The sequence below is a fragment of the Typopeltis vanoorti genome, chromosome 18 (assembly GCF_054136105.1).
Source record: "Typopeltis vanoorti isolate ZY-2024b chromosome 18, IOZ_Tvanoo_1.0, whole genome shotgun sequence".
In the NCBI taxonomy this organism is placed as follows: Eukaryota; Metazoa; Arthropoda; class Arachnida; order Uropygi; family Thelyphonidae; genus Typopeltis; species Typopeltis vanoorti.
Window position 1 is genome coordinate 71,746,538 of NC_143566.1, and position 27,740 is coordinate 71,774,277.

Below are 27,740 nucleotides of genomic sequence, written 5' to 3' on the forward strand. Positions count from 1 at the left end.
GTAGGGCTAACAGTGAGTTGCTAAATATCATAAAATTATCATAAAATATCAGGTGTATTAGAAATTCTAAATACAGAACAACGAACCTTATATAGAAGAAATCTCTCTCTCTGTGTGCGCGCGTTCGTTCATTCGTTCTGCTGGATGATATTGAATTAAATATAGTAAGATGCTTATCGAAAATCCATTAGTGTAATATAAAACACTAAGATAATGTTCTCCTACTGTTTATATCCCTCAAAAACGTTGTCTGTGCATTGTTCGTTTCATTTATTACTGGAGTTACCAGTCTATTGTTCTCTTTTTCTTCGATGTAAGCCTTTATTAAGCCATTTTCAAAATGATCACAAGACCGTCATCAAAAGATAAACAAGTCATGTAGCCTAATTACTCTACCTCTCATTGTTGTCCAGTGTGATCATTAGCTAGCTTTACAAGTTTCGTCAATAACTGAACATCTGTCATTATGATACCTCATTGGCACCTTTATACGAAATCTTCATCAATGGAAACTACAACTTATTCTCAAATGTCTAAGATTGACTGAAGTATTGAAGAATATTTTCTCGATATCCCAGTTTAATATTCTACACTATGCTGGTATTAATTCGACTAGATGATGAGATAAATCCTAATTCACGTTTATTTTCATAGTTGAAGAGAGTTCGGAGTTTCTGAAACCAATTGATGCCGCCCCTCCTCCAGTCTTATCCATGGCCGAACAGCGAACTCTAGAAAGTATCAAAACCAAGCTGTTTGCTCCAAATAATGGTCCATATTTGACTTACACCAAAGTCCCCTGGGAGTTAAGGATTAGGAAAGAGGTAAGATTAAACTATTTTATTTATTAAATATAATGTCTGCGCTTTCTTCATTAAAAGGTATCTTAGTTTACATATGAATTTCGTGTTTCTATGACTTTGGACCAAAATATTCTTGGAGAAGAATACATATTCAAGGATGAAACAGCCGTTGTATAGGATAACATGGGAATCGATGAACCTTCATGTCGATGTTTTATCTTTGTTTTTAAACTGTGAGAAGCCCCACGAATATTTTTATGCTAGGACTCCTGACAGTTTTGCCACTGAACATGTACTTCTCAGGGAAAAATATATATATATATATATATGTGTGTGTGTGTGATGATTTTGCTTGAAGTTATGGACGGGTCATTCAATTAATGTTATATTTGTAGAGGTAGTCCTTCTATTTAATACTGCACTACAAACCAATATATTAACTAGCGCTTTTTTTTAGGTGTTTTCTCCTTCTGAAAAATTGGACAATCCATTAGCAGTTCACCTGGTGTTCTGTCAAGTGGTGCAAGACACATTCTGTCCGGCATGCATTAGGTTTAACCGGGAAGAAAAACAAAAATTGCTTCAGTTGATTGGTAAGATGAATTACATCCATTATTATCATTACTACATGAATGCCAATAAATAAATAAATATACAGGATGATGATCCATAAGTTACGAAAGGGTTTTAAATAAGTGTTTTGATAATTAATAAAGAATATTCAGATTCTGTATTTCATTGTTAAAATAAAATTAAATAATAAATAAAGAATTTGTTAAATATTTAAACTCCGTGGCTTATGGACCACCCTGTATATGTGTATTTATTTATTTTATTATATATGTGTGCATAAACTGCGAGGTTTAATTCCCTTTTACTTAGCATTAAAAATTAACACGAATTGCCCATTTTTTAGAATTCCCGTCCTTTCTTATGATTGAAATACCTGGTTATTCAGTTTCCTTTATTTCTTTTTTTTTTTTTTTTTTGTTTTCACAAGATATAATGAAATATTGGAAAGAACTGAGGCATCCCATGTACTCCAATAAAACACACCAAGCAGAGAAATTAATTTCCAGTCATTTAATTGCTGTTTTCTTAAAGGTATCTAAAAGTTTGGACAGGAACTTAACAATTAAACCAGCTGATAAATGAAACGTGCTCTTCAGCAAACAATAATGATAGCGTAACATCTGCAGGCGTCTTTCTAAGATTACACCGTATCTCAAAACCTGAAATTAATTTCGATGGCTTAATTCTTGTACCGTGCGCTGTAGTGGAACAGGTAAATGTTTTATGTGATTAAGCAGCTGCAACCAAACACTAATCTCCTTTTCTTCATAGACCAGAAGTTTCAGTTAAAAACAATTAAACGCACTTAATTTTTCATCTATCAAGTCTCATTGAATTTTAATAACTGCTCGTTCCCGTCTTCACTTTTTTGAAATATATTTGTCTTATAGGATACATTATGGTGTGGCAATAGTTTTAAAAATTTTCTAGACAAATATTATTATATTCTCATAAAAATGTCTTTAAATGATTTCGTAATAAGCGTAAATTATATATTTTTTTAAATTATAATAAATATTTTAAATCACTTTTTTGAAAAATATATTAAAGTGAATATTATCCATATACAATTATTGCAGATATATGAGAATATATTTATAAGCCGAATGATTTTGTATATACATTTTAAGTCATAATCTGAATTTTAAAATTCTGTTTAAAAAATACTGGTATTTTTAAGCAGAATTATTTTTAATAAAATTGTTTTATTAAAAAAGAATGTTTTATCTACCAGAGGGTTATAGCATTAGCCCATCTAATCTACACTCGAGTGCTCACAAGCTTACGATGAAACGAAATGTTATCGACTTAGCAAGAGATTTTCCCAACTACTTCAGCCGTCTTTTCCCAGTTTCTGTAAGTTATTATTTTAAGGTATTTTTTGAATATTCCAATCTTCATATTACGTATTGTTTGTGTTACTTAAATGCCCTTTAAAATATGTTTTCCTTCACTTCAATGAGAGTTATAACTATTTATATATAAATATTTATATTTGTAAATAAAATTGTAAATCTTTATTTATAAATATTTATAACTATTTATATATAAATAGTTATAAATAAAAATGTAAATCTTTATTTTATATATATATATATATATATATATATATATTTATATTTATTTATTTATTTATAAATATTTATAAATATAAAAATACCAAACCAACTCTTTACAGCCTTATACAATATATATCAAGATAATAAAATATCTATGAAGTACAATAATTCAACATCAAGCTGAAAACTAATAAATCGAGGAGTACGTCTGGGTTGTCCTCTCTCACCGGTTTTATTTAATATTTAATATATAATATTTAATATATACATAGATAAAATCATAAAAGAGTGTAAGATAACTAATGGAGGATTCAAGATAAACCGTAACACCAGATTAGCTACTCGTCTTTTTGCTGATGACCAAATAATCCTTGGAAATAATGAAGATGAACTACAAAAATCATTATGCAGTCTAAATAATCTGATAAAAACATATGGTATGGAAATATCAACAGACAAAACAAAAGACATGGCCTTCAAAGGTGCTAATCCAATAAGAAGCAAAATAGTAATAAACAACAAACTTGCTAAGTAAATACATTCAAATATTTAGGATGCACAATGTCATATGAAAATGAAGCTGATATTGAACCAAAGATATCAAACTTTTTAAAAGTAACAGGCATTATAAATAAAATTTTTAAACCCAATTATGTACAAAAACACACACGAATAAGAATCTACAATACAGTAGCTAAACCAACCTTACTTTATGGCAGTAAGATATGGACAATAAAAAAAAAGCAGATGAATGAAGAATTGAATCATCCGAAATGAATGTTCTACGCAGAACTGAAGGAGTCACAATAATGGACAAAATGAAAAGCAGCGAAATCAGAAAAAAAACTTGGAATTACAACCTCCCTAAATTAAACAGTTATTTGCTATAGAGAAAAATGGAAAGAACACATACTAAGAATGAATAGAAGCAGAATACCTAAACAAATTTTAAATTACCACCCAAAAGATGCAGAGGAAGACCCTTAAAAAGATGGAATTGAGTCCGGAACAGGCTACTTGGCCTATAAGCCTGGAAAGGAGGAAGAAGAAGAAGAAATATAAAAGTTCTTAAAAAAACTGGGCGATGGAGTGAGTCCGTGACTCTTTATCCCGTCATCTGAATGAAGAAAATCTGTGTGGACGAGGTGTTATTGAGCTAAAGCTCTAGTCATGGCTTTGTAACGGCAATAGCCGAGCCTCAGTTAAAGCTTCATTGGTTACAGCATTGCCATTCGTTACCCTGATAGTCCTAAAAAGGACTTTTTTCCCCCTTCAAGAAGTATAAAAATGTAAATCTTTATTTTATATATCTTATTTATTTAAATATTATTTTGGTATATTTCGTAAATATCATTTAAAATAAACGAAATTTATTATAAATCTATAAAATCTTATTTCTGGCATTCTATTATTCGTATTTGATTATCGTTTTTATGTAGCAGACGAATTTTGATTTATTTTTATTTTTTTACTTTCTTAAGAATAAGAAAGTCAAAATATCATTTATTTCAGTTGCTTTATTTTTATGATAATGAATTTTGTTACACATTTATATCGACAGAGGAATGCAATGTACTCTCGATAGAAATGTATCCGACATAATTGCTACTCTAACGGTTCGCGGAGTTTATATTTATTTTTCTTTTATAATTAGGGTGGTCGCAACTTACCAAGTGTGCAATTGTTGGGTGTATCACATTCTGGTGTTCGACTAGTGAGGCGCGAAAGAGACGCAATTGCGGACTACTTACGAGTTTTGGACACCCTTAGGTAATAAACACCACTGTTTCTCTTCACGCATTTTTTTTTTTTTTTAAGTTCTTAATAAGATTCGTTTTTCTGATAAGTCTTGTGTTGGTGACTTTTTTTCGCAGCTCCTCTCCAGCAAAATTTTAGAAATAACTTCGCCATCTACTGGACTCTTAAAAATGAAAAAATAATAATTTATACTGTTCGTGTAAAATGTATAAAGAAAAATGTATAGAGGAAATTACCTCAAATTATTTGAATTAAATTATTTCAATTAAATTACTTCAAATTGTTTAAGATTATATTTGTTTAAAATATAAAAAAGAAATAAATTATATTAAAAAGAAATGTACGATGATGGTGTGAAAAGTTCTCGGCCTAACAATGAAAAAACGATTTTATAATTTCAACATGATTGTTATTTTTCAACATAATCTCCCTTAAGACTAATACATTTATTCCAGTGATGCTCCAATGCCGTTATCCTGTCCCTGTAGTGGTTCTAAGTAAGATTTGCAAAATACCCTCTACAGCTACAATAACCGCTTGATTCGAAGAAAAACGCTGACCAGCGAGGAAGAGTTTTAGTTTTGGGAAGAGACAGAAGTCAGAGGGAGCCAAATCCAACAATATACAGTGTAGATCCCTTAATTTTCCCATTGCCAAAACAACTTTGTGGGCAGGTGCATTGTCCTGATGAAACATGATTTTTTTCTTCTGCAAACCGGGTCTTTTCTCACGGATTTTTTCGTCTAGTCTGGTTAAAAGATCGAAGAATATTCCCCGGTTATTGTTTTACCCTTTTCAGGATAATTAAGAAACAAAATGCCTTTAGCATCCCAAAACACCGATGCCATGCCCTTTTCTGCTGATGGAACTGACTTTGGCTTCTTAGGCGCTGAACAACCGGTTTTTATCCACTGATTTAACTGCTGTTTGGATTCTGATGTAATGGTGAATCAAGTCGCATCCATAGTAATAAATCGACTCACAAAATCAGTTTTATTCTTGTTAAAACGCTCCAAGTACTGTTCAGAGATTTTCATGCGAGTGAGTTTTTGATCTATTGTGAGCAAGCGCGGTAACCATCTTGCGCAAAGCTTTTTCATATGTAATTCTTCATGCAAAATATATCCTACACGTTCTTTTGAAATGCCTATATTCTCAGCAATTTCACGTTGACTCTCCGGTCATCCAATACCATATCGTGCACTTGAACAACGATTTCTGGTTTATTTTAATTTATTTTCTCATATTTCATCATTAATTTTCTCATAATGTAACATTTTACATTATGAGAAAATATTAAGGATAGTGATGGACCTTGCTCCATCTTTGCTTCGAGTTTCCCTAGTGTTGTACCAGGTGTTGACTTACGCTTGGAATCGCCGATAGTTCTTCGGCATGAAACTCTCAGATTTTGATCTCCGAGTTTCGTATCCGGCTTTAAAATAATGAGGGATTTATTATCCCATTAACTTGATTTCTGGTGTTGTTACACTTTTTGGACGTCCTTCACGTGGATCATCTTCAAGACTGGTACGGCCACGTTTAAACTCGGAAGCCCATTTCTTAATTGTCGAAAACGAAGGAGAAGAGTGCCCATAAACTTTTATGAACTTCGAATGAATTTCTTTTGGCGTTAAACCTTCTTTTACAAAGAATTTTATAACCGCACGATACTCAATTTTAGCCATTTCAAGAGATACAGACAACGCTTCGGCTTCCGACAGCTGTTTAAAACAAACTACTTGTTTGAATGTCTTGCAATTTCACATGGATGCTTATGACAGATGTACCAACTTAGAAATAAAATCTTGCCGATAGTGTTTGCCATCTATGGTCGAAGCCAAGAACTTTTCAGACCACCCTCGTACATATTTATAATTAAGTATTTATTTATTTATTTACATTTTAAATGATATTATATAGAAATAATAAATGTTATATTATTTTAAGAAATAGTTATTACAGTTGTCTTTTAATTAATTAATATTGCTAATTATTATATATAGAGACGTTTCTTAACGTAATATGCTAACTAGAAATACTTAAAATAACTATTAATTTAAACATTTTTATATATTTACTAATTAACGACGAAGTTATTTTTTTATAGCTTTGAAGATATAGCTGAAGTGAGTGTCCCAAGAACTAGTACTCTTCAGATATTGCTCAGGAATGGTGGCTGGATGACGCTGTATTCACATAAGGTAAGAAGTTGAATAGTATACTGAATAGTAAATGGTAATTAAAGCAAGTATAGTAAACTTTTCTGGATTAAAATTCGGAACAACCTGCTAATCACGATTCCTTGTCAAACCGAGAAAAATTTGACCTGCAAGCTATTAATCCTTTATCGAAATGCTTAAACTGGTTTTACCTATCCTTTTACTTTTAGGAGATCACTCCTTATATCAGAAACATTAGTATCATAAATAAATAACGAGTTGGCAGAAAAGTAACTTCTTTGCATTAAATTGTAATATCTGTGAAAGCATTTAACCTCAACTTGTTTAAATATTAAATTCATCCTGGAATATGAATTTCAGGATGCGCGTTGTGCGCCAATATATTGTCGAAGTCGCGCATAGCTAACGTTTTGCCCTAACAGAACATTTCAAAGTAGTAGCAACAGTTACTACTGCTGCACTGTACCGATGCTTATTTCGTTATCGACAACGTAAACTCTCAAGAGTCACGTGATAGACACAAGTAGAATCTATTGTTGCTATAGAGGAATAAAAGAGCTAAATCTTTTTTGTATATGAAAATCATATAATTTTTCTTTCAACGTATTGTTTTTTTTTGTTGTTGTTTTGTTTTTTGCACCGTTCCGATCACACTCGAGTTTAAGGTCAGACTCCAGAGTGCCCGATGCTGCGAGTAAGCCACTTGCAGCCGTAATAATATTAGATCGTATCAGTAGGATAAATGATGGTTGAAAAGTACTGACCTATTGCCTTCAAATTACATATATATATATTTAGAATTTCCTCTGTTTTGAACATAAATAAATAAATGTACCCATAATGTTTGAGTAGGCTTAGCTTCATGCCACACCGTGCAACTGATTTCTCCCCATCTCGCTCGCTCTCTCTGATTATATATATATATATGCATGCACGTTCTAAATTATTGCATAAGGTAATTCTTTTTTCTTTTGTAGTAACCTAAGCTAGTTGTTTTATACAGTAAAATAAAAACAAGCCATAACACAAGATTATTTGAATATTTCAGGCAGAGAAGATCACCTCGATGATCGAGCAGTTCTGTGTGGAATCTGCCCAAGTAAGTGCTACATGAAGGTGAAATATTAATGTTGTTTGCGTCGAATGAGCTTCTGTAAAGTCTAGAAACATCACCATCTAGAGTGCAGTATATAGCGAAGCCTAATATATATTTAAAGTAACGTCAAGCATTAAAAATATACTTTCTCTTTCTTCTCTTTGGTAGTGGATAGGATATTAAATTGAACATTTTTTTTTTTATATTATTTTCTTTAGGGAGCTCATGAATATGTTAGGGCTGTAGCGGACTATGTCACAAGAGAAGCAACTCTTCTTAGTTTTCTTCAAGGAGACATTATACGCGTTGTGAAGAACAAAAATGTTCACTTAGATAAAGGTAAGTTTTAGACGCCTTGCAATTCATTAAGTATTAATATAGGCTTCTTTTTAAGAAAGGCTGATTGTCTGTTCTGATATTGAATAATCGTTAATTATGGATCATTACTGGCCTTTAAAACTTCATAATATTCTTGAGCAACTCATCAGAGCTAATCATTAAGAAATTATTTAGCAGGCAAAAGAAACGCACGCGCCTAAAGTAGTTCAATCAATCAGAAATGCCTTGGATATGATTGGTGTTCTTCAGGACCAAACTTACAGCCGTAAATTATGATTTATTCATTTCGTATGATGATTCAACAGCCATGAGTCCCTTTTATGGGAGGTACGACACCATCTCAGTCCTTTCCCTTCCCCTATTTTTATTCGGATTGGGAGCGACATAGCTGACGAATCAGACCTATGTCTGGAGGGACCGTCTTAAGTATTCCTGACTGTAATCCGTGAGTGTTCTGGGAGTTGAAATACCCAAGTTTCCGGGTGAAAAAAAAAACCCTACCTCTATATGAGACCGGCTAACTCACCTTTCGTCGAAAGAGACCAGACAAATGTTCTTCACGTCACTAACGGGAATCGAACCCAGGTCTTTCCGACCTGGGTTCGATTCGTCTATACCGACTGAGCTACGGAGGCTCTCATTATAATGATGAAAAACAAGCATTTCGTAAGGGATGATCATGTACTACTGCTATATTTGTTTATACTGAAAAAAAAAGCATAAATATAACAAACCAATAATTACATGTTTATTTGAATTCAAGAAAGCTCTTATTAGAATAAGATGATAGGATGTCCTCAAAAGATTAGCATCAAGAAAGGTACCACTGTAAATTATCGAAATAATCAACGATATGAACACACACAAAAAAATATATATAAATAAAAATTGTAATAAGATATCACAACACAAAAACGCATAAAATCCTCTATATCAGTCTATCTATATCATCTACATTGAAAAATAAAGATTTAACAAAAGTCAGAATATATAAATCTGTTATAACTGGATTCTGGATTTCACTTAAGAGTGGGGAGGGATAAAACTGGTGTCAGCTAACCCACAAGTTTCAGTTATTTTCACCCAGTGCACCTTTAATAGAACTCAATTACTTTATTCTCGAATATTTCTCATTAAGAGAATTTGGTTGCGATCCATTTAAAATGAGGCAGTTATGTCTTAGTGTTAATGCAATTTCTAGAAATCTATGAAGGCGAAGCATTTGCAGATTAGAAACGTGAACGTACAATAAACAACTTGGCATTCCAGTGCATCGAACCGTGCATTTTAAGGATGAATTAAATACCACAAATGACACACTAGAATCGTTCAACTGTATCATCATTGTGACCGTAATAACGTGCCAAAATAAACTAATGGTGCAATGCTATTTCTATATCTCTTCGACTTTATTTGTTTATTTTATTTATTTATTTTATTTTATTTTTATTGCCTATATAGTTCTCTCTATTTATTTCAGAAGAATCGAAAATTTACATATATTCTGTATTTTTCGGATTTCTACTCCCCCCCCCTCACTTTTTATAACACGTCTCCCGATAGTACTTTTCGTATATGTGTCGCAGACGACTCTTTGCACATCTAATTACATAATTTTTATTTGCACATTTTCAAACGTCATAGAACAATTGCTGATGATATCTTGTCGGATGACAGCAGAAACATTCACTAAGTCTGCATAAGCCAAATATACTGTTGCCATAGAAACGTGATAGCGTGACGTCATATCAGTCTAAGGCGACAATAAACAAGCTGATATTGTATAGAGTGATAAAATATTAAACCTTAATTTAATAATCTTGAAATGTAGAGAATAAATATAACTCATTAGATGCTGGAAAAATTTACGGATCGAAAAAGGAGCTGTCAGTCGGTTTCTTCAAAAAAAGAGAATTGTTGATTCTGTTACAAGATGACAATGCTCTATGCACAGAATAAAATTCTTTCAACCAATGATTTTTTAATCACTAATTTTAAATATTTATTATCCAAATATTATGCAAATATAGGGAGTAAAATTGCTCTTTTGCAAACTTAGAACTTTCCATTATAGTTAAATTTTACAGAAAGAACTAAAAACAATATTGTTGGAAATTAAAATAAGAATATTCATTTATTTCTATTTTTTTTTTTTTTATTTATCAGCTCTTAAAGAAAATAAAATCGATCACGCATTCTTTATGGTGTTACATATACATAAGAGTAATAAATGCAATATTCTTCATATTTAACACAATACAAGTGGGCTTTTTTTTTTTTTTTTTACTATTATTGTAATTAAACTACCTTCAGGGAGGATAATATTTTTCTGGAGTGTTTTTAGTGTCAAAATATCTTACCACAGCTCATTCCATTTCCTACAACTGTAATCATATTGCCTATTTCCTATAAAATAGGCTTTGTGAAAACGCAAAGATAATATTTTAAAGGAAAAAAAAAAAACAGTTGTAGGTGAACTTCCGTTCTAAATTCATCAAAATATTTTGACTGTCTTATCATGGAATGGTCCTAAGATTATTATTATGATTATTATTATTATTATTATTATTGAAACACTGGCTTCTTAATGCATACGTAGTTTCTCAAAATCGGTAGTTTTGAGAAACTACCCCCCTCCTCCAACTGTTTGCAGTTACATTAACCCTCTAGTGAAGTACAGTTTGATTATAACTGGTCTTTACTAAATGGAAGGATATTAAAAGTAAATTTTTTATTTCATAGTAAAATATTTGGAACTTAAAGCGTTTCAAAAATGAATTGAAATCTTATGAGAATGCAACTTTTGGCATCAAAGTTGCATTCTCAAAGTTGCATATATATCAAAGTTGCATATATATATATATATATATATATATATATATATATATATATATATATATATATATATATATATATTTAAAAAAATTCATTATCCCTTTATAGGTCAAATTTCGACTTGGTCAGAAAAGCTTATGAGAACTTTCTAAGCTGTTTATTCTTTTTTTTTTTTCTTCATTTATTCATAGCTGCTTAGGGGAGATATAAAATTCATCAAGTAATTTATTTCAATTAATCACTACATTCAAAACGAATAATCTTATATCATGCCATTATTATAAGTAAATATTCCTCAACTATAATACTGTACTTAAAAATGTACATTTTTATACTCATAGTAGAGTAGTACGGTTTGAGGTAGGTCTCTCCCACAAAACAGACAAACCAGTTAAAGAAGGCACAGTGCGCTGTCCTTACTTTTCTTGGGGGGAGGGGGATAGTATTAGCCTCTGAACTTACGGTATATTTTGGCTTGCAAAAATTAAACGTATCATTTGTGGCCTTGCTTTCCTCAATACCGGTTACAATAAAACACAAAACTTGAAATAAGGAATGTAAATACCTCTCCAAGAAACTGATTATCGAAGTAATTTGTAACAATAAAATGTATAAATTCATATTGCTAAGGTATTGTAAGAAAATTGGTAAAGAGTGGTTGATTTATTATTATAATTAAAGTCCTACACTTCGAAATCATTCTTTGTAAATATCAGAGCTATTCATAAGGAGTTACTTAAAACTTGGAGAGTTGAAATAATACTAGTCTCAGAAATACTAACGCACTATTAAAAGAAAAATAAAGACAATTACTACTCTCATTAACTTTATGAATTTTTTCCTTTGGTGAATTAAAAATCCTATTTGGATTTGGGCATTAGATTTTGAATGAAATTATGATATGATCATATTAATGAGTTTATACGTTTCTGGTAACTTAATATTTTACATTGTGACTATTTCTTTATATGTCAATCGCAGCTAAATATTTTCTTGAAAATATTGTTATTTACAAATAACAGATCAAATTTTCATTTGGAATTCTAAAAATAGAAGGGAAACTACATTATCTCTCAGATGTGAAATCAAATAAATATAAATAACTGCCTAACACACACAAAAAAATGTATAAATAAATATGAAATAAATTTGGGGAAAAATGAACATAGCCTCTTTTCCTCATTAAAATAATAATACATAAGGTAGAATCATATTTAAATATCAGTGTTATTCTAAATTATCCATATTTAACCTGTTAAGGTTATCACAAGAGTAATGCAATTTTATTATAAATGAAAGGCAATAACAAATCCCAAGAATTTATGTATCTTTAGGACATCAGTTATTCAAGAAAAAAATAACGTCGGAACTGAATAAAAGGAAAGAAACCTTATTGGTTAATATTCTTGCGGTTAATTTAAAAGAACACGCACTTCTCCCCTCCCCTTCACCCCTTAAATCTCAGAAAATATTCTTTTAGACTCAGTGAACCGGGAAAAGGAACTTCGGCCAAGTACATTGAACTTGCACGTGTGTGGAAAACTACCCTTAACCAGAGAATTACCCCCCCCCCCCCGTAAGCTAATACAAAATTGCTGAACTGGCTTATAACATTGGGTGTACTTTTATAGGACTCGTAAAACTTGAGTAGATGGCAAAAATGAAATGAGTTTTATGCTGGGAGTTTTTTAACTGTAGTCTCTGAAGGATGTTCCTTTTTCTGTTGTTTCTGCTGCTGTTTATACAAGAGGGTATTTTACATTGATTAGGTTGAAACGAACCGGGTTAAACTTACATGCAAATAAGATAAAAGAATTTTTGCTACATTTTATGATTATCTCTTTTAACCTTGATCCATTATGGCTGTTTATCATAATTCAAAGTGCAATTTGGTTTTGTTTCAGTGATTTTTCACTTTTCTTCCTCTATCGAACCATGAATTCATTCCCCCCTCCCCCAACTCTTTCCCCATATGGAAGTATTTTTGTGGTTACCAATTGGGACGTGGACCATAACAAGGTTACTTGTGTTTTCCACTGATTCATTCACGAACAATGTGGTACCATCGATTCTAAAGATATACACGTAACCCGCAAGCACTCATCCAAAATGATACTAATGAACTAGTCACCATTATCATTGGATAGGTCCCATACGGTTTCCAATAATATGATGAAAATGAAACATAGCGAATGAAAAATAATAATAATAAAATGATAATTCTTTTAGTGAAATATAGTGGAGTGAGTTTAACAATTGTTGTCAACATTGAGAGCAATTGCACAAAAGGTTGACGTTCATTGTTTATAATTATTAAGCCATATATTCTTTTTTTTTTGTATTATTTTTTCAAAAATATATTGAAGCATGGAGTATTCTGTGCCATATACAGTATTTTGGATTGCATGATAATGCAGACGAATTAAGATTAGAACAGCGTCTTATTTTTCTGACCTTGACTCATATAACTGCATCGTGAAAATGAGATCGTTTGCAATAGTGGCGCGCCCAGGGGGACCTCCTCCCCCAAAGAAAAAAGAAAAAGGAAAAAACACTAGAAAATTTTCCAAAAATCTTTTCCTAATTAAAATTCATCATTTTTTTATTTATGTTGTGTATTGTCTTCTATTTGTATGCTACCTACTTATGAATTAGGTCACATAAGGTGGGAATACCCTCCAACTCTCGGGAATCACGGCCACTGTGAACGCAAGGCGAACGAAGTAGCGCTCGGTCTTTCCGAGCACTACTCGGAACGACCGAGCGTTACTTCGTTTGCACGAGCCGAGCCTGAAGAGATCATGTATTGGCGATCACTGCAGATGCTCAGTCATAGGTCGTATGCAAAAGTGTCTATTCTCAAATCGTCTACTCAACTCTCTCTCCCCAAGATGAAATCTTGAGTGCTCTCCCCCCCCCCCCCCACTCCAAAGATTAAATCCTGAGTGCGCCACGGATTTGCAATACTTAAATATTGATTGCCGATTTTGTATTTTTTTGAATTATCGGCCTAGTAGTTTAGTTTCTCTGCCCTGCAGCCTACAAGCCGTGGCATAAATTTCATGAAAGTGTTCAGCGTCGATGATTTTCACCGGCCAGTGTAGGACCACTACCACTGTGCTTATTGGAAGCGTTATTAGATGTAAATGAAAATCAACAAATGTTCACACAATAAACCAAGAAAAAAAATTGTATAGAAACGATCGTTAATTATTAAGATGTGTCTATAAAATTTAACATACCATTAAGCTCTGCATCAACGACATATTTTGACAAGTAACATATTCAAAGTTAATTTTCAGGCATTGCATAAAGGAAAGGTGTGTAAGGCTCACTTTAATATTCACTCTTTAAAAGATTTCTAGTTCAAAGTATCGGAACATCTGTATGAATACACTACTGATACAGACATTCTAATGTTCGTATAATATAAGCACGTATTCACAAGAAAGATATTTAATTAACCAAATATTTCGGTCTGGAAATTGCAGACCATCTTCAGTGGCATTACAGGAACAGTTTTAAAAAAATACAAGGTGGAATACTAACAATAGATCATTTATAAACAGAACAAGCCGCGTGATGTTATATCACTAAGTATTAAAGGGAAATATTTTTAAGCAGAGACATGATTGAATTAAAAATATTAATTAATAATTTCAGTAATTTTAAATAACATATAATTAATATGAATTAATGAGTTATCCTCATTAGACTTTCGCAGATTTTTGATACAGATATACAGTCATTCTGATTTAGGTTATGACGATGGAGTAAGGCCTCTACGCTTTCTTTGGACAAACATTCAAATTTATAGCGGGATAAGAGGTAAGAGGCGAGTTTTTGACCAAAGGATGTTGTGGTTAGTTTCTATCCCTTGCTGAGCCAAACCAGATTTTTCGGGTTTGTTGTGATGAATGGAGGATTGATGTTCTTGGATTCTTTTTTCTAGAGAGCGTCCAGTTTGTCCGAAATAGGAGAGATCACAGTTGCAAGGAATTTGATAAACTCCAGGAAGAGGCATAGTTGAGCGTTTGTAAAACATCAAATTCTGATGTTCTTCATCCAATTCTTTCTTCCTAGCTAGTGTAGTGTAGTAAATCTGATGACAAATTTCTCTATCCCCCCTTTTTTTAAAAGTCACGTCTTGGTCAAAGTTCTCGGTCTATGAACTTCGACTGCATGAATCAGATTATCTTTTCAGTTTTCCCTATCACCAGAGGACGACGAGCTGCACTCTGTCCATACTAAATTTAAACTTGTTCTGTTAGTTAATTGTTATTATCAAAGCGTAGGTATATAACAATACCTATGCTTTGTCTTAAAGAAAACCTATTGTTTAGATAGAGCGAGTGAATGATTATTAGTATCATATTTCAGTTATATTTGCTTATAATAGATACTGTAACACTTACGTAAACAATATGCATAACAATAAAATTGTTACCAAAGAAAAATATTGCGTGATTTAACTTGGGTGAAAGGTAAAATGAATTAACCCTGATAGTAATCATGATGAGCACGTCTTTACTTGCTGATATAGAAATTCATGCGAGTTTTTCAAATGCCATTGTCAGATTTCGAGGAAAATATCTTTCAACAAAGATACAAAAGAGATAATTGAGATGTTTTGTGTAGTCTGCCAAGTATTTCAAACATTCGTGACTGCATTGTTTGCTCATATATTTAAATTTTCTCATCTTTCTTTATCTCGAATTTTTTGGTTTCCTTTCCATACTTGGTTTCCATGGTTGCCCATAAATTTCTCATGACAGTTTATCCCCCTACCCCGCGCTGTTCTCTGGCAATAAAATACACTAATGTTTGTATTGTGTGTCGACACATCATGGGATATCCGCTAACGAAGGACACACGCGACATGAATATCAACACAGGTGTGTCCTCTCACGGACACGTAGTTATTAGCTGTTTAAGTATAAATACGCAGTACGTCGGACCATTTAACATCATTACGTCACCAAGTTGTGTAATCCTTTCCAAAAAAAAAAGTCGTTATATGAAAGACAGCCTACAGGTTTAGAAAAGCAGTTGAACATCAGGTTTGTGTGTACGTGAAGCTACAGAAGGATACATTCTGGCAACGGTGTGAGTATTTTCTAGTGTATGCAGTTTGCTTAAAAGACTTATAAAATGTTTGTAAGTTATGTGGAATTAATATATGAGGAGTCCACCATAACCTGCTTCCAAAATAACAGACTTCTGTGACAAGAATGTAGTTTGTGTAATTTTTACATTTTCCTTAGAAATAATACTGTAATTTATATTGACTACTGAATTATAAATCAAAATTTTTAAAGTTCTAAAGAATTTTGTAAACTTTTGAAATTCATTTATCACACCTATAACTGTTCTACATCTTAATATTATAATTAATTAATCATCACTCTTAAGAAATCAACCGGATCAATCGACCGTGAGATGCGGTGGTTGATTCATTTCAAATTCATTTTAAAAAAGTGAAGACGGGAACGAGCAGTTAGATTCTTCATTCAATCCAATACCCTTGGAGGGTAATGGATGGCAATGCTGTAGCCAATGAAGTTCTAACTGAGGCTCGGCTATTGCTGTTACCCTCCTGCCATGATCAGAGCTTTAATAGCTCAATAACACCTTATCCCTACACTGTCCTCTACAGATAACGGGGAAGATGAAAAGCATTCTTGCTTCGCCCCTTTAAGCCAGTCCTTATAAGGACTATAAGAAATCAATCGGTATGGTCGACCATGAGATGCGTTGATCAATACTCTTGGAGGGTAATGCTGTAGCCAATGAAGTTCTAACCGAGGCTAGGCTATTGCTGTTACCCTCCTGCCATGATCAGAGTTTTAATAGCTCAATAAGGAATCAGTCGACCGTAAGATGCGGTGATTGATTCATTCAGTCCAATACCCTTGGAGGGTAATGGATGGCAATGCTGTAGCCAATGAAGTTCTAACTAAGGCTCGGCTATTGCTGTTACCCTCCTGCCATGATCAGAGCTTTAATAATAGCTCAATAAAACCTTATCCCTACACTGTCCTCTACAGATAACGGGGAAGATGAAAAGCATTCTTGCTTCGCCCCTTATAAATAATAGCAAAATTTACTATAATAGCAAAACGGCGCTTAATGGCTTGGAGGTTCATGATTAAATGATCGTGAGATGCAGTGATTAATAACCTTGGAGGGTAATGGATAGCAATGCTGTAGCCAATGAAGTTTTAATTCAGTTAAAACTTTATTGGCTACAGCATTGTCATGACTAGAGCATTTAGCTCAATAACATTCAGATGAAGGGATAAAAGAGTCAAGGACTCAGTCCGTCTTCCAGTCCTTTTAAGGACTTAATAGCAAAACCCACACTGTGGCTAATTCACTTTCTAAAACATTTCAGAGAAACAGAACACTCGTTTAATTAATTTTTTTTCTCTTTAAATGTTAAAATTTTTGATTTTGAGAGAGTTAATATAAATAAACATGAACAAAATCGAGGTGATCCCATGATGTTACGGACTGGATCACCTGGGTTAGGGCTCTATTACTTCAATTTTTTTTCTCTGTTTCTGCATTGGTTTTTATTCTACATATACACTTTTTAATGTCCACATTTTATCCCATTTCGTAAGGTTTTTAATATAGTTTTCCTCCCTCCCCCCCTCTTTGGAACATTATCTTTAGCAATGAAAAGTTCAAATGATCTTTTTTAGCAGCAGGAACTGGTTTTAGTTATTAGTTCTATGCATATTGAAGAGATATCACGTTAGTAAATATAAAATGTATATTTATAATAATAAAATATGTCACATTTAGTTCGTTGGTTATGATCGTTCTGGTTAGCGAAATCTCTTTCCAATCAACGGGCTAATGGTTTTTATCCTACCGGATCATCGGATGGTCTGTAAATGACTTAGGCTGGTTATAAATTTCGATACAGTTTCATCTTTGTGTTCTTTATCGCGATTTTTTTTTTTTTTTGGCCTCTAATGGTAAATCGAAATATATAAACATTGGTTGCACATTTTCACCTTAACGTGTCCAGTGTATTATTGAAGTACCGTACTACATAACAGCTTGCCAAATTATATACTTGGCAATTGATATGTACTTTAACTGTATATCAAAGAAAATAAAACAAACTGTTGAAATTCCATGAAAGCTGTATATTAAACAGTTTTTCTTCCCATTACGCACGTATAAATTCATTATTAACAAGCATCTCTAATTGAAAAAAAAAAAAATGGAAAGCACTTTGGAAAAACCGATATCGAAATCCCGTTGGCATCTGCAAGGGTCGGATTGGATCCCGACTCAATGTGTTGACCGCCAGCTAATCATCGCTGATATGCCCAATCATCATTCAAGATAGATAGCAGAGAGAAATTTTGAAGGGTATATAATTAATGTAAGATTTTTTTTTTCCAGTAATACAGTATTATCAATTAATTGTGCATGCGCACGTGGAAGACAGTTTTAATGTGATTTCTCTACCTTCAGACTCACACCAACCTGTTCTTTTCTACAGAGACCACCACTGGCACTGCACCACCCAAATATCCTCTATTTCTCCACTTTTTGATACGTTTATGATAACATGAGTAGCTGCTGCACATCCAGATCGTACACAAATCCTTCGAACTAGCTTTTTCTCTTGTTTCTTTCAAACCATCTCGATTAACATCATAGATCTCTCTCTTCCTGACTCTACCCCTGCCTGTACATGTCACTAATCTGATGCAAGTTTTGCAATATACTGATATATCGAGGTATATATATATATACACACACACACACAATGGGTGTGCTTTGAACCAAGTGCACAGCTGTGACAACACAGGTGCAGCAATAACATGCGTGATGAGCATATGTAACCAATTTTGAGTAGTGAATAAATTCAGTAGTTTTTTTGTTTTTTTTTCCGCGGAGGTAGTGGCTTCTTCGAAGAATCTGGCTGCAATTCGAAGCCACTAAATTCTTTATTGTGGAATGAAGAATTACCCTGAATTTATTAGCTTTCCCAAGTAACATCAAAAACTCACCGAGGAGACATCTTAAAAAGTTTTTCAAGTGAGAGCTAATTTGACATCGTTTTTACATACATAAAATAATTCGCGATGATGTATTATTATATTTTTACATACTGTAAGCACCAAATAAGTCTTATATATATAACCAGGAATGTCCCGTGTATATTTCCCCTCCCCCCCCCCCCAAAAAAAGGGACATTTCCTGGGATTAACTATTTCTACATCCCTTTCCTGGAAAAAAATAAAAATTGGGGAGTTTCACTTTTCAAAATTCTCTGGTGACATGGCATTGTTGTGGTCATTTCCTGACACACGTGCATTATCTTGGCGTTCCACCTCACCCGCTGTCAGCAAATGAACGCTACGCCTCCGTGGCAAGTAATAGACGCTCCAGTGACGGGTAGTTAATAGCTAGGAGCTTGTACGAACAAGCGAGCGAGAGAGAGAAAACGTTACACTGGCCTTGCTCTGTTCTACGCGGTGTGTGTTCCCCTCCGCAAGCGCAAACAAGCAGTCAGTAGTGTGTCTGTCATGGAGGGAGGTGATGGTGACGATTCCTCGGATGATGTGCGGCAAGCGTGTATCTCTAGTCGTTTAAAATCCCTCACCGGTAAGGTTGGATGTGTAAAAAGGCTCTTGAGAGGTACGTTTTCGATGTGTATTTTCTTATAACAGATATTTCTCTTTGTATCTTAAGCGCTTTCGATGATTATTCAATCCGGTACGGAATTGGACACTTGCTGATCGCATAATTGTCAGCTTTCTGCTTAATGGTAGTTTGTTTACCCGCAGAAGAGAGAATGCCATTTTTTCTTTCCTTAAATGTCGTATAGTTTAACTGTATTTAATTCATATGACAATAATGTCACCAGTTAATAATGTCTAAGTTAGATCCGTTTGTTGCATCACGCGCCAGTAAGTGTTGAAATGTACACTGATCATTACAAAAAAAAAAAAAAAGGGGGGGGGGGAAAGGCTTCTGATTAGCATATTTGTTCTGAAATCTACATGAGCTCCATTTCTTTTCCTATTATTTTATATTTCATACAAAATTGTAGACTAGTCGAAACTTACATTTTGAAACTTCTATTTTTAATCTCTCTTGTCTAACCAAGTTTTATATTTCCATTAACTTACCCACGTGACGACTGAAAACATCAATAAAAAAAAAACAAAAAAAAACATTAATGCTTTTACCATAAACTTGCTGTCATCGATCGCTTTATAACAACGTCCAACCCAACATAGGCGGATCGTTTTAATCTAGGAAGACTGTCTTGATTAATAATGGATGTTCTACTTTAAACGTGAGCCACACCTTTGCAGTTGGATGGCTCTGCAGACAGGTAATATCTGGGTTTGTTAACGATGTCGTAATGGATTCGTCAAAATCAGCAATGCAGTCCATAAATGAGATGTGCATTCGAATATTTCATACTTTTTTTTAATTAAAAAGGTATTAATAATTTCTCATCACATCCTATCCCGTTTTCTTTTTTCTCTCTTTTTTATTCTTAATGTCCAAACCAAATTCTTATTGTAAGATTTCAAATCTTTCCAACACGAAATCAACTTTGTTATAATTATATAATTGTAAAAAACTAATATCAATTTTTTAAAGGTGTATTCTCTAATTTCAGATTTTAGATTATTTTTAAAACTATTTAAATTTTAATATACAGATTTTATATGAAATTAAAGTTACATTATTATTTCATAGAAAATTTGAAACTTTTTGGCATTTTTTAAATAAAAAGAGAAAAGTTATTTGCAACAGGTTGTATTATACATTATCATACAGGACGTTTTTCATTCATAGTATGCAGTTTTTAACATTGTTTCATTTAAGTATATTTTCATTAGCCCTTTACTCGACCCCATCTCATTTCTGACATAAACCCACACATTTAATTTTCTGCCTATTCTAGTTCATCTCGTATTTCCTTGATATTCAACTTCCTGCTTTTTCTGTAGACTGATAATTGTTTTGCATCCTTCACTACTTGTCATCATATATTATTTTTATGTTCCGGATTCGAGTACTAGAAATGCATCGGTTGGCTTACTACTTTAATCTTTCACTCGCTCATATTATCATTCATTGTAGACCGGTAGTTGAATAATTCCGTTTTTGCTTGTGTGTACAGTAGTTCCTTGTCAACAACTGTCATCAGTATATTACGTTACCAAGGACACTGGACTATTAAAAACTATAAACATTCAATGTTATTGGCGTGTAATAGGCAGGAGGTGTGTGTGTGGGGGGGGGGGGGGATTCTTTCCAAGTAACCTGTGTAGGAAAGACTACAAAACAAATTGTAGATTTCCATTGTATGAAATCCAATACAAGTCTTGCAAGTTAATTGTTATAATTTTATCAGCTTGATTGTTACAGTTATGTCGTTTGGTCAACTACTGAAATCTACATACTGTTGTAATTTCAGGCAATAATAAAAATAACAATAAACAGATTCCACATCATTAGCTTTTATTATTATTTCTTTTTTTTTATACAACAAAACCTAATGAAATCAAAATCTTTAAACGTAATATATTCTTTCTGCATTTTCGGTGTTGGCTTTTTAAGTCGGGTTTTGCTAAGCCTAAAAGACATAGACATTAATTGCCTTTAAGGCAGAAGAAAAACAAAACATGACGCAATAGAAAAATCGATGGCTTCGTTCAATAATTATCTCTCTCTAGCCAACGTTGACATTACCTATAATTATTGCATAGCAGGTACTCTGCGGGTACAATGCAAAAAAAAAAAAAAAAAAAACCTTAGGTCCCTCACCTGCAAACTTGTTTAACACGAACGTGTCATATCCGGCCGAACTTTGACCTTGACGGTAATTATGTGACTTGAGGCGTTCAAATCTCGTGCTGATTACGACATTGTCGTTTGGTTACCAATAGGAGACATAGTGATGAAAAATTCTCTGATTTCATTGTTGACACACACTTTATCAGTGAAAGTATGCGTGTGTCATTAAAGTGTTTTATTGTTGCCTTTGTTCTTGTATAGAGAAAAAAAAAAATTCTTCCTATGAAAAATGCGTCAATAACGCTTCCTAAAAGGTATAGGCGCCATTGCTGTATTAACAATGTAAATATTTTTTTGTGTATGGATTGTCTTCATCCTCCTCAACGAAAAATCTGACTATAAGTATTTTTTTTTAAATTATGCATGACAAATAATTGTCACTGAAGTAAAATTATTCATCGTAGTACCCTCTTTAACCTTCAGAATTGCTGCGAATTTGGCATCGATTCTACAAATGATGCAATCGTTACGTAAATACTAACCTAAAGACAAAATAGCGCCCTAATTGTGAGATAGTGGATGAGAATAGATAGCCCGTCCGACTGCTCATTCTACGGCATTGCTTCATAAATATTCAGTTGAATTCGGATCTGGAGCGAATGTCATAGACTACTGGAAGTAGTCATCACAAAACAACTAACATTCAGAATGTCATTTAAAATCAGGTGACCAAGTTAGTCAGACCTGGCTGTCACGCAACCCTTAGCAACAAACATTTGCATCAGACAACTGCTCTTTTCAGTCATATACATTTCCATCACGGTTTTTTTTTTTTTTTTCCCTGTAAGTCCGTTACATCGTGCTTTTAGCCCGAGCAGTTTGGAAACGTATAGTTGAGTGTGTGTGTTGGGGGGGGGGGATATTCTTAATCAAGTGACCGCTGAGTTTATAAACCTTGTTGATTTATCGATTCCACACGCTTTCTTAATGTTTTTGATACATTCCAATTTGTCGATCGAGTACAGCCAGATAGCACAACCTCAAGATAATATCAAGGCCAGATGTCTTCTTTAGGCTTTATTGAATCAAAGGCCTTAATATTTTATCTTACATAAGTTGACAGCATTCCATGTTTAAATAAAAATATTCAATTCATACATTATAATTTGTTATTTCATGTATAATATAAAGGAAAGTTATATATTAAATTTAATTTCTTTAAAACATTTAACTACTTTTTGAATTTTAAAAGATATAGTGTTATTTATAAGTACACCTTATATTTTTATAAAGGATTTTGAATGTAAATTCCAGGAATATTTCTTCCAGGAAAATATTCCTGAATATCAGGAATATATCAGGAAAATATATTTGCCAAAAAAAAAAATATTCTTTTGGATTTGGAGACCTTTTAGGCTGGCTTAGTCCTCTATTTAGCAAAAAGATGTCGTTTCAACAGATGTTTAATCAAGACATTCACAACCATCGACACGTGATTTGAACTCATAGACTTCAGGTTAGAATGCGAAGACGCAATCCACTTAACCGGCCATTCTATCTTGCACCTTTAAGAAAGATTTAAGTGAAATAATCTGGAATAATGAATGAAAATAATAGTTAAGAATAAGCATTTTGTACAGATTACATTTGGATTTCTGAAAGAATATAATCAAGAATATTTAAACAGAAATAAGTACTTCAAAACTTTACTGTTTGCCAAAAACTTTTGAGTAGTTTACCAAGAATAATATGACTGCTTAAAAAACATTGGTGTGTCTGATAAAAAGACCCGAGGATAAAGAACATAGATGAGAATCGTACACAATCGGAAGCAAGCACGCCAAATGTTTGGGGGGATCGATAAAGGCATTCTGTTTTACTACTCTTCCTTTCAAACTTTATAGTGAACAGTATTCTAGACGTAAAATTTAAACAAACGTGACAGAAAAAAATTGATCAAGGAATATAGCACCACATTCAGAATATGAAGGACATTCTAAATAATAATAATAAAAAAAATCCATTGAAATAAAGTAAAAAAACTGATAAAGAAATAATGAATAAAATCCCGATAGATTAAAAAAAATCATTATCGGGTACTCATCCAAATATAGTCTGCAGAAAAGATATTATTTAAATATTACTTCAGACAAAACTCTTCCAGTCAGAAGGGGGGTAAAATGCAATCACTGATCTTCATATTCTATGAGCAATTTCTAATTTAATAATGTTCTCTGAAGTAGAACTACTACCACAATTTCACCCTCTAAAGGTTCACTCCAGGTCTTTAAACTTTAGAAAGAAGGCAAAAAAATAAACAAAAAAAAAAATCTTAAGTCTTTCATCCTTTTCTCCAATGGAAACTTGCCAAGTTCATCCCACCGGTTTTTCCTTTGGGAAGAGCCAACGCACAATTCAAGTCTACACAGATGCTAGTTGGCAAACGTATACGAGAGGGCTTCCCCTTAAATCACAAACGACAACAACTGGAATTGCAGAATAAAATAACCTAGCGAAGTAACAATTATATTCGTTGCCAGCGTGACAAGAAATGTCAGTTGTTTGTTTCCACCATTGTTACGTGTTTTTTAACTTTAATTGTCGATTTCTTTGAGTGTTAATTAGATATTTTGATTTTTAGTTATTTATTCTGTGGTTCATTTAAAATGTACTGATTATATATTTTAATAGGATGGTTATATGGAGTTCTAGATACGGGAGAAGCAGGCATTTTTCCATGTGAATATGTTGTCCCACTTGGAAAGCAAGAAGCTGGTAAACCACCTCATCGGACAGTAAGTAATCTAAAGATCATTAATCCTTACTCATCTCAAATTAGTTGAAATCTAGTAAACAATGGAACAATACATAGAGAAAAAAACTTGTGACAAAACGAGGTTGTATGTTAGTTTTATTATGAAGAAAGCGCTGTTTAAATGACTAAAAATGATCAATTTAAAAGGCATATTTCATGTCAATCCCATTCGCAATTTTAATATCAACAGCACATGTGATAAGTCTAACCGGAAATTCCGCTTTTGAGAGTAGACATTGAACTCTTTTTTCTTTTTACTTCCCAGTCACTTCAGATCTCGGCTAAGCTGAATGATGGTCTCATTATTCTAGCCAATAAAAATCAGCATTCATACCTACATAGTTCTTATAGGTTAAAGAGTGCAGATACCTTGTTTTTGTCAGAATTAAATAATAAACTTTATAGTATCAGTTATACTGCACGAAAGCTTTTCCCAAACTTTACATGGCTGGGAACCTTAACTGTTTTTGTGAAAGTTTTTGCTGGGAATCTGTACATTGATGTATACCTGGAATTTTTAGTCGGTTAGGTAATGGGATCGGAACTATGTACTGTATGTATATATTTGTATATTATTCAACTTGAATAAACAATAATTGCACATTACTGTAGTAGTTTTAACTTTATTTTTTTAAAGTTCTTTTAAATTTAAAAACAATCTTTTAAAATTTTAAAAATTACATCGTTTTTATTAATAATAACTTTTAAATTGAATTTCTTCCTTGAAAGAGATCGAAATGAATTTCGTGTGACTATTCTTGTAGTTATATATAATCTGAAAAGGTTTACCATTAAGCCTGTTATTGCAATGAGTTTTTATTTATTTATCTTTTTCACATTTTGGCTATATCTGTTCTTACTAATTTAGAATTGTTTTGGTTCTCAATAGCAAGAGGAAGCTGTCTCTCTCAATTCATCTCGATTCCAGTATTCTCGCCAACTGAATAGTCCTGCAATGTCGACTCTGCAACCAAGCGAAATTCTTGTGAATGGGTCAAAAGATAACTCGTCACAGTGGGTAGAAAGTAAAGTGGTAGGTCATATTCCTCTTCTGGCAACAATATTTAAATCTTTGTTCATTGCGATGTTATGTCAGCATGTAACAATATCATCCATTATTATGTATAAAACACGTATTTAAATAATCGAATGATTCACTTTACTGTACTTTACCTAGCTTCCATTTGTTATATTGACCTTTTATCTTATTTTTGTATGTATGTAGATTAAAAAAAACATAACAAACAAATACTTTTTATATCTGTGCCACATATATAACACGACAGTGTTGTACAACAGGTTCTTATTTCTCTCGTGTAATGAGATATAGATAATACTGATCAGTAAACGTACCTGAATATTCTTGAAAGTAAGTAGGGTTGCTATGTTTGTATTTGTAGACCTTAAAAGGAGTTACTTAAAGGATTTTCTATTATTCATAATGAACTTTATATATTCATGAGTCAACTGCTTGCATCTGTCTTGGCATTAACCCCCCCCCCCCTACTAGACCAAAGAGATACTGAGATAGGAGTGATGTTAGCTTGCTCCACCTTTGCAACGAGCTTCCCGGTGTTGTACCACCTTACCCCAGTCCTGAAGATACTTTCAGGTGCAAACTTTGTTTGCTCACACTTGGATAAAGGATTAAACTAAATTTATTATATTCTGTATCAAATAGCGTCTTGGAGATCATCGACTGTGAGAGGCACTGATATAAGACTGCGAATGCTGCTTTTCACGTGATCCTGCATATGTTCGAAGGGATTCAAATCAGGCCAAACATACAGAATGCTTAAACATTGCTCTTCAAACCGCGCTTGCACAAAATACAAGCCTTGTGATACGTGACGTTGTCTTGCTGAAAAAATTCACATTCATCGAGTCACCATATAGGACAATCCCCAGGTTAGAATCAGTGATCAAGGTGTGTTCAATGGGGGATGAAAGGACGCACTGATGTATATGAGAACAATCCCCCATATACCAGGATGTAGGAAATAGGATGGGTGGTCTAGGCCCATGAATGTAATGGAACTGAAACTGTAGTAGGTAAAGAATCAACAATAAATGTCCATCGAAATATGAAATATCAGGAATAAAAAGAGACTAAGAATTAGCTCGCGCGCACACACACACGAGAAAAACAAATACCGTAGTATATATGACGAGTCAGCAGTATTTATAGTGTGCTGGCCATTTCAGTAAATTTGTTTCACTAAGCTGTGCAATTACATGTTGTAGTTTTATTGTTAGTTATGTGGTAATAATAGTACACAGGACATTTGCTTCTTATATTTATTACTTAGTAATTCTAAGGGGGGAGGGAGACGCACTTTTAAAATTTATTCTTCATAAACACACAGGGTGGCCATAAAATAATTTTCCTTCTTTGGAGGCATCTGTAGCTAAAACCAATAAACGGAATGAGACCAAATTTTATATTGAGACTTTTGAAGGCATGGGGAGATGATTTCCGCGGAAAAAAGACTTAGTACCAAACGTTGCCGATAGGGGAAATTTTGGCGCTGGCGGAGCCGAAAACAAGCGAATAATTAATTAAAGGCAGATGAAATGGAATAATAACATCTCGAGGTTGTAAGCGACAGCCGCGTCACTCATTCCAACTGTATATGTGGCGCGTTATAATGATAATAAAAATAATAATAATTAAACTAAAACAACAACTTGCGAGAGCCACAGAAATTAATGTAGTGATTGAACTCACAGGAAATAATGTTTTATTCATCAGAATCAGGGCTCCCTGGACCACATACACGATTTTCAATGTGCTGACCTTTCTTGTGTACAACAGATTGCATCCGGTGTGCGACATGTCTACAGCTAAGCGTAAGGAGTCGGATTGGATGTTCATAACAGCCCGTTTTATGTTCTCTTTTCTTACACTGCTTCCCGTCCTCTGCCAGGTCTAACTCCTAGTGATCCAGTTTCTTCAAACTTCTTAATCATAGCTCTCAGTGCTACAGCTGA

At 33.2% G+C, this 27,740-nt stretch overlaps 1 protein-coding gene across 2 annotated transcripts in view; it reads left to right on the forward strand.

The window, feature by feature from the left end:
* Positions 1 to 27,740, forward strand: part of Myo10A (unconventional myosin 10A) — a 202,060-nt gene that overhangs the window by 159,919 nt on the left and 14,401 nt on the right. For both annotated transcript variants that reach the window (XM_090408362.1, XM_090408363.1), the window contains exons 34-42: positions 655 to 824; positions 1,261 to 1,396; positions 2,611 to 2,732; positions 4,590 to 4,705; positions 6,804 to 6,897; positions 7,925 to 7,975; positions 8,191 to 8,311; positions 24,626 to 24,729; positions 25,639 to 25,782. In XM_090408362.1, coding sequence (XP_090264488.1) covers positions 655 to 824; positions 1,261 to 1,396; positions 2,611 to 2,732; positions 4,590 to 4,705; positions 6,804 to 6,897; positions 7,925 to 7,975; positions 8,191 to 8,311; positions 24,626 to 24,729; positions 25,639 to 25,782 — 1,058 coding nt within the window. The remainder of the gene's footprint in view (positions 1 to 654; positions 825 to 1,260; positions 1,397 to 2,610; positions 2,733 to 4,589; positions 4,706 to 6,803; positions 6,898 to 7,924; positions 7,976 to 8,190; positions 8,312 to 24,625; positions 24,730 to 25,638; positions 25,783 to 27,740) is intronic.